The 8,789-nt window shown below is 46.6% G+C and overlaps 1 protein-coding gene across 1 annotated transcript; it reads left to right on the plus strand.

The window, feature by feature from the left end:
• Nucleotides 1–7,225: 7,225 nt before the first annotated feature.
• LOC109117274 lies at nucleotides 7,226–8,118 on the plus strand. Its single transcript, XM_019204189.1, has 2 exons — nucleotides 7,226–7,340; nucleotides 7,448–8,118. The coding sequence occupies exons 1-2, from the start codon at nucleotides 7,226–7,228 to the stop codon at nucleotides 8,116–8,118; spliced, it is 786 nt and encodes a 261-aa protein (XP_019059734.1).
• The last annotated feature ends 671 nt before the right edge of the window (nucleotides 8,119–8,789 follow it).

Raw genomic sequence — 8,789 nt, forward strand, 5'->3', positions numbered from 1 at the left:
GTTGAGCTTCTTATAGATAGACAATGGAAGTAAGCTCACACTGGCACCCAAATCGCACAATGCACGGTCAATCTCAATGTTCCCGATTTTGCAAGGAATCGAGAAACTACCTGGATCCGATCTCTTTCGTGGCAAATCATGCTGTAAAATCGCAGCGCTCACCTCTGTGCTCAAGGCTACTGTCTCCTTCCCAATTACCCTCTTCTTAGTCAAGATATCTTTCAAAAATTTCGCATAAGAAGGGATATGAAGTATCGTCTCATAGAAAGGCATCTTAACCTCTAACTTTCGAAGCATATCAACAAATCTAGACAACTGTGTATCCTCAGCATGCTTCTTCAATCGAGAAGGGAAAGGAACGGGTGGTACATAAGGTGGGGGAGCTACATAAGGCGGTTCGGCTTCCTCTACATGCACCTTAGGTGTCTCGTGAGCTATGGCTTTCCCTTTCTCCTCGATGGTGTATCTAGAGATCACCCCTTTTTCTGTGGTCAAAGGGACTGTATCATGCAGGTTCTCTCCATTTATAAGCTGAATAGCATTGACATGCTCTCGTGGATTCGGTTCGGGCTTTCCAGGAAATGTACCCTGATCCTGCTGCCCGTACCCAGGATTCTGTTGCGCGTATCCCTGATTCTGCCCCCTGAAAACGTGACTGAGTGAAGTCTAGGGGATTCTGAAGGATTCTGGAATCGCCCTGCTGCTGCGCATTCAATGTTCCGCTCGGGTTTCCGTAGGAAAAACCAGGATGATTCCTAGGCGCATTCGGGTTGTAGAGATTGGAAGGATTCTGGTACTGATTCCTTCCAATGTAGTTGACGTCTTCAACCGGTCCTTCCTTCGATGTGGTCTGATCAACCAGAAATATACCAGGCTGGACTCTCTGAGGGATAGGTGTACTCTTGAGTCCCATGTGCTGCTTAATTGCTGATAGATCTGACATGACTGCTTTCAAAGCAGCGGACTCACCTAATTCTACCGTTCCTGTAGAGCGTTTGATGTTATCTCCTGACATCCCTCTTGCTTTAGCCATCTTCGCAATCTGCATCTCTAGGGTGTCAAAGGGAATGTCGTATACACTCCCTCCACAAGCTGCATCTATCCATGCTCTAGTATCGTCTCTCAGTCCGTGGATGAACGTGGAAAGCAACAGTCGCTTATCCATGCCGTGGTGTGGACAAAGGCGTTGGTAGCCTTTGAATCTTTCCCATGCGTCGTATAGACTCTCATCACTCTCTTGAGTGAAGCTGTGTATGGCTCTCTGTGCAGCCCGGGTCTTCTCTGGGGAGTAGTATTTCGCCATGAACTGCTCCTCTAGCTCCTCCCATGTCATAATCGAGTTCGGCTCAAGGGTGTAGAGCCAATCTCTCGCCCGGTCCATCAGTGAAAAAGGAAAGGCCTCCAAGTATACATCTTCAATCGTCATGCCTCGTGCCTTTCTGACTGATCTGCACAGCATCTTGAACTGAGTCAAGTGAGCAATGGGATCCTCTGTAGGCCGTCCTCTGAAACTCGCCTGACTAAACATCGTGATGCACTGTGGCGGTAGCTCGAAACTGTCAATGGGCGGACGGTTGATGCATGATAGGAGTTGGGTGTGCTTCGATGCAATGTATTTGCTGATCGTAGAGCGGATTCATGTGCTCTTGATTCTCTTGATGCTCCTCATCATGAACCGCATGGTCGTGCGAACTATTTGACCTCGACATAGCTTCTCTTCTCTGCTGATTTCGGATGTCTCTCAAGGTACGCTCAATCTCTGGATCGTAGACTAGGTCTTCTCTCCGAGTAGAGCTCCGTGTCATGCACTAGAATCCTGCAAATCGCAAGGAAAAAGAAGAACTCGAAACCAAGTGAAGCCGCAAAAACCAAAGAAAGAAAAAGAAAAAGAAAAAGAAAGACAAGCTAGGATCTAGAATCAATAAAGACCTAGAAATAGGCTAACCAGTCCCCGGCAACGGCGCCAAAAACTTGATACGTGTGTATCGAGTATAAAATCTATAACCCGATTCACAACTCACTGCAAGGATACGGATCGTCGTAACACGGGGTCGAACACGAGGACCGGTTGCTAAATCCAAATCTAGATCGAAAATAGATCAAAGCAAGCAAGCAAGTGATGGTGGAAATATGTAGAATCAATGGTAAGCAATATAAGAAAGCAGATAAAATCGAGTGACCTATCAAACAAGGATGACTACGGGTGTCGGGATCGTATTCGCGTGTATGGGTATTTACTAAGCATGCGTGAATAACGATTATGACTTGTATTCGGGAATCATCAAGCAACAAAGATAGAGAATTCACCTCTCGGTCTACTAACTCACTATCTACAGAGTAACTCGTCAATCTCTCGATCTATTCAAGTTAACCCTAGGTGCATGAAGAACGCTATCATCAACCCTAAATCGATTAAGCCATATCTCTATGTGAATAATACGATCTATCCTATTGATTTTGATCCGAAACAAACCCATATCTCTATGTGGTTCAGAATCCAAGATAATTGATCAAGGGGTTAGCAAACATCAATCCAATAAAAGTGCAAATCAATAGAACCGAATCAAATCAAAACCGAAATCCAAGTTAGGGTTCAAACATACCCAAAACACATACGAATCCCTAACCCATAGTCATGGATCTACTCAAGGTTCATGGAAAATAATAGAAAGAACAGAGAAAAAGAGATAAAAGAAGGGATAGAAAAGCTCATGTCGATGTCTAATCTTCACGATCGAATCCTCCTTCTTCTTCCCGAAATCCCGTGAACTTCTATTCTTCTCTCCCCAAAAGCTCTCCAAAAATCTGTATCTAGGTGTTCTCTGAGGTTCTCCCCTCTACTAGGACGTGGCTAGGGCTTTTTTATAACCCTAGGGTGGCTCCCAAGAGTTCTAATCCCATTCCAATGCTGAAAATCGCGAATTAGGGTTTCTGGTTGGATCCGGACCGATTCCAGGTGGATCCGGACCGGATCCAGATTCCTGGGGTCGAGTTGTGCGTTCCTGATCCGGACCGATTCCAGCCGGAATCGGCCCTGCACCGGCAGTTCTCTGGTCTTCACGAATTTGCTCATAACTCTCTGCTCCGGTGTCGGATTTACGCGATTTTGGTGTCTACGCGAAGCTCTTGAAGTGCTCTTTCCAATGGTATAGATCTCGCACGATTTGGACCTCTGTAGAGAAAGTTATTGATGTCGCAACATGAGTACCTCATCCGGACTTCTCCTTTAACGCTCCAATTAGCTCCTTTTCGAGTCCAATCATCTCCGAAACCTGTAACTCTGCAAAACTAGAGCACAACCGGGTTTTGTATCCTAACACGCCTAGAATGCCTATGAATGCATGTGATTATCCTATAAAACCTAGACAAACTCTCATCAAAATATAGAGAAGAATAGGAGTTATCAGTTACCTATAAGCTGATCCAGGTCAGGGGCTCCTCTTTCATGCTGACTCAGACCTCTGTCTCCGCGGTTGGTGCGATGCAGACTATGCGGGATGTCCTCTCACTCGACGATCTATGAGTGGTTGGTTTATCCAGCTCGGTCTATCTCCTGTTTTGTGGAAAACGAAAAAGCAGAGCATTCCTTCGTTGTCTTCGGCTGAATCCGAGTATCGGGCCATGCGTCTCGCTACGTGTGAACTCGTCTGGATTAAGAGCCTCTTGTCACACTTTGGTGTGGACCATCAATCTCCGATGATGTTGTATTGTGACAGTCAAGCGGCTCTCCACATTGCTCAAAACGACGTATATCACGAACGCACCAAACACATTGAAGTGGATTGTCATTTTTTACGTCATCACCTTGATCATGGAAACATCACGACTCAACATGTTTCAACTCATGCCCAGTTAGCGGATATCTTCACTAAGGCGTTGGGACGGAAGGAATTCACGTGGTTCGTCGACAAGTTGGGATTGCAACATTTGCACTTACCAACTTGAGGGGGGTATTGGATGGAATATTATATATATATTCAGATATATGCGTATACCCATAATTTGTTTCGTGCCTTGACATAGTCAAATGTCGCCTTAACACGGTGGTTATAAAGGTTATACTAAGATGTACAATGGATTACGTGGGGAGTTGTAGCGTGTCAAGATGGAATTTGTCTCTCCTGATTATGGAATAGATATCACTAGCCAAGCTATGGATGTCAGACATCTATATTGACAGATGATTAATGGAAGAGAAAAAAGTCGAATTGGCTAAGATTGATTGACACCATGTCTTACGTTTGACTGGTATATATTGCGAGACAAAGAGATATTAGTTCGATGATATTGTAGGCACAATCGAAGTTATCACTCAGTTTAACATGTGTAGTTGAAGTATCTTGCTAGAGGTCACTATCAATGTGATAACCCGTGGATTCGTTCTCCGTGTCGAACTTTAAGAAACCCCAAATGAGCCGGAAATTAGCTCTAAAATATTAAACTAAGCCTAAACCAAGTTAAACCGAAGGATTGGACCGAACCGAGCGAGAAAACGGACGGAAAAGGGGCCAGACCGTCTGTCTGGTCTGGGAGGTAGACCGTCCGGTCTGGGAAGCAGACCGACGGATCTGCACAGTGCAGACCGTCGGGTCTGAACCACGCAGACCGTCCGTCGAGTCTGATACGGACGTCGCGATTTCTTCGTCCTCTCCACGGCAGCCACCTCCTGCTTCGCCATGCGGCCGCCTCCCTCCGCATGGGCCACCTCTTGCTTCGTCTGGGACGAGGAAATACGCCCAAGTCCATCCCTTCTTCGTCATTCACCTCCCCAAACGCTCTCTCACTCACTCTCTCTCAAGAAGAACCGAACTTCGAACTTCAATTGAAGCTCTGATTTTGGTCAAAATCGATCAAAGAACCCAAAAAACAACTCTAGAGAACCTCCCCAACAAAGCCCCAAACTCGAATCTGAGCTAGGTGAGTGTTTTGGGTTATGTCTGAAAATGATAATCAAATTGAAAATGGAGATTTGCGTGATTTAAGTGTGAATTGCATGAAATTGACTTTAGATTTGAGTTCCCCATGATCTCTAGATTGTTTTAGCTATAGATAGTTAAGTTTGGTGCGAAAAATCGGAACCCGAAGTTCCTGGTTCGCCTAGACCGAATGGTCCAGACCTGGACTGTCCGTTCTAGGGTTGCAGGGTCGCAGGGAAGAAGATGAAGTCTGGACCGGCCGGTCCAGGTGTGGACCGTCTGTTCCACAGACCCTGGACAATCCATTCCAGGTGTTCCAGACCGTCGGGACTAGACCTCACGGACCGTCCGGTCCAGTCTGTGCAGACCGTCCGGTCCAGGTCCCTGTTACCCCGTTTTGACTCGTATCGTCGGATCGTGCGAGATCCGATGCAACGGACCCCTGTACCCGATCAACCTTGACCTGTTTCCTACCCGAATCTCACGAAACTTGAACGAAACCCACCTGCGGTAAGTAAAACCTTCAGAACGAGCTGAATTGGTAATCCGGGATGGCCGGAACCCAATTTGATCGGATTGAAGGATAGAAAGAATAAAATGAACGTAATGGAATCGGTAAACCAGAATAACAAGTAAAGACGTGTGCATGCATGACTAAAGTGTAATCTCGTGTGAATGCTTGTGACTGGAGAATCGGGTAGTTGACATGGCGTGAAACTTTACTCCGGAGGGCCGGAATAAAGTTGAGCGTGTGTTTGTAGTCTGGGTTGAGGTGATATCCCGATGATTGCATTGTATGGGATCTCCTCTTTATGATCTTCGACCCGGGTCGGATTTCATATTGAGGAGACATGGTTGTGATTGATCGCCTACGGGCAGAGTTTGGAGCCGATGATGTACGGGATAGTCTTGAGTGATTCGGCTATCACGGTTTGGGGAAACTATACGGTTACTCTGTGACCGCGCCAACGTTCCACTAGCTATGGAGCGGGTTCGGGATTGAGTGATTCTCCCGGCAGAGACTGGCATACATTTACCCGTGACTCGGGATTGAGAGATTCTCCCGACGAGGTTATGCGGGAATACTCTGAAAGACCTGAGCTCGGATCTGATGAGCTTTCCCGTGGCGGATGGCCGACGAGAGGTTATCAGTGGTTGACTGACTTCGCTCGACATAGTCGGTGGTGGCCTGGAGGAGGCACCTGGCGCTCTGGTATCGAGATGTGACATCGATATCAGAGGGGATGGTTGATGTGATACGTTTTTATGAGGTGTTGGCATTGGATTGTTGTATTTTTACTATTCTGGCGTCGGCCAAGGAGAGTGAGGGGATTGTGCATTGCACATGGAGAGTCCTTACCTACGCGTGTGATGCACGCGTGGAGACGATTTGATGGCACCAGTGTTACTGATAGACCCGATGGGTCGAGCTATGACTTGTGTATGACCTGGACTGGTGATACCAGATCCGTATTCTATCCTATGTGTGTGATGCACATAGAGACGATTTGACGGTTGATGTCCGATGACTTGTCATCCGGACTGTTTGTGCTTGATACATGTGTTAGACGCTATGACATGATATGTTTGGACATGTATATTGCATACTATGTGTATAATATTGTTTGTGCTTGGCCATTTGCAATTTGAGTATGATCTTCGGGTTTAACCCGAAGTACTCACTAAGCATATAGCTTATGGACATTGTTATGCAATGTTTCAGGCTCGGAGCAGCTTTGGCAGCAGCAGGACGAGGGTACCGGTGACGAGTGAGACGTGTTCCCCCGGATCATGTATATTTTCTTTCTAGACGTGTATAGATGTTCTGTTATCGGCGGTGTATACCGACTGTGTTTTATGTTGTATCCACCGTCTTTATGTTATGGTGTGTATATGTCTACTGTATGTGGGTTTGTGTGTAGAAACATATTTCCGCTGCGTATGTGTAATATAAAAATGTTTTTAAAATTCCCGCTATTTTGATATACGGTTTGATCGTCCATGTGGCGCACCTCATGGACGGGACACGGATTACGGGCATCACAACTTGTGGTATCGAAGCAGTTCTTTCCACGGGAAGGAATTGCTTGAAACCCAAGAGAATAATGTTTTATGATTTCAAAACGATTTTCGAAAAAATGTTTTAACGTATTTACACATGATCCTGAAGTCACCAGAATTGAGATTTTCTCCCCTGTCTGTAGTGTACCGATCCGAGACGTGGTAGACTTGCTCGTGAGCCGGCGAGGGAGGAAACCCCTCCACCCGCGCATGCACCACTGGAATTCCAGTAGCAGTTCTTCGATGCGATGTGGCATCATTTCCAGACCAACATGCCATATCCAGCTGGAGCTAGACCAGAGGGTGTTCCAGCCCCTATTGCGGTGGACTATCTGCCTTTGATACGTGAACTTCGGATGATGGGTACACCGAGGTTCGAGGGGACTTAGAGACCTGAGATTCGGAGAATTGGCTGATCCGCATCTCGAGGGATCTGAACTATGTCCGATGTCCATTACAGTACCGGGTAGAGATCGCGAGCCACCATCTATTTGGAGAGGCCCTTCACTGGTGGGAGGAAGTGGTTCGTGAGGCTGCACCTGATCATCAGTTTACTTGGGAGGAGTTCAAGGCACAATTGGAGGAGAAGTATTGCCAGAAAGGAGACCAGGATCACCGTATTGTGGAGTTCCTCCACTTAGAGCAGGGTGATCGTACCCTACCTGCTTATGAGGCAGAGTTCACTCGTCTCCTGCGATACGGGTCACATTTGGTGCCGACTGAGAAGCTGAAGATCCAGAAGTTTGTGACTGGATTGCGACCTTATTTGCGTAGACGGATAGAGATCCAGGAGTATCCTATGTTGAGTAGGTACATGACTCAGCTGCATAAGTTGGAGAGGAGAGAACAAGAGGAGCAGCAAGAGGAGAGGAATCGAGACAGCAGTCCCATGAGGCGCATTACGTTCACTCGCCCCTCTTCGAGTTCAGGACAGATGATGCAGCCCCGTGATAGGGGAAGAGTACCAGCGGTTCACCCTACGGCTCCATCGCCACCGGCACTGCCAGGACCACGCAGATCTTGTCCACGGTGTGGACGAGATGATGTTGGACCATGTCGTTCAGGGTATACTTATTACCGTTGTGGTCAACCTGACCATTTCGCTAACCAGTGTACCGGGAACGTCGCTACCTCTGGATAGCAGGGGACGAAATTTCCACGTCCTCAGCCACCACGTAGAGGGGGCGCAGCGCCACGAGTCTACATGCTTTCTGCAGAGGCAGAGACTCAGGAGGACGGGGCCTACTATGCCCAGGAGACAGTCACAATTGATGCAGTTGTTGAAGGTGACCCAGAGCAGATCGATGTTGCTACCATCACAGGTATTATACATATTCATGGCACCGCTTGTCGTGCTTTGTTCGATACGAAAGCTACACATAGCTTCCGAAGTTTGGGGATGGCCGAGACTCTAGATGTAATGGATGTTGACACGGCTGAGCGCTATAGAGTACATATTCCTTCGGAAGAGATTCTGCCAATGACTGGCGTATTACGTGGAATTCCTCTGGTAGTCTGTGGGAGGAATCTTCTAGCTGATCTGATCATAGTACCTATTCAGGGGTATGACCTGATATTGGGAATGAATTGGTTATCCGTGTTGGTTTAGTGCTCTATGAGCTTTATTTAGATACATTTGATGTATTGATACTTTCTATGGTTTATGAGAGTATTTGATTCATTCCATGTTCTTGCATACTAGATGTGTTATGAAATCCATGTATCATTATAAATGATACTAAACTCCCTAGTCATATATCATTGTGGGAATAATGATATGACAAGACTAGTATGATGTGTGATTGATGATCA

Source organism: Tarenaya hassleriana, unplaced genomic scaffold, assembly GCF_000463585.1.
Source record: "Tarenaya hassleriana unplaced genomic scaffold, ASM46358v1 Cleome10, whole genome shotgun sequence".
Classification (NCBI taxonomy): Eukaryota; Viridiplantae; Streptophyta; class Magnoliopsida; order Brassicales; family Cleomaceae; genus Tarenaya; species Tarenaya hassleriana.

What these genes read in the sequence shown, in the direction of transcription:
- LOC109117274 (XM_019204189.1), top strand. Translation starts at nt 7,226, where the DNA reads ATGTGGCATCATTTCCAGACCAACATGCCATATCCAGCTGGAGCTAGA. An exon ending in ACGTGAACTTCGGATGATGG is followed by an intron (nt 7,341 to 7,447) that starts GTACACCGAGGT and finishes AGTACCGGGTAG; the next exon opens with AGATCGCGAGCCACCATCTA.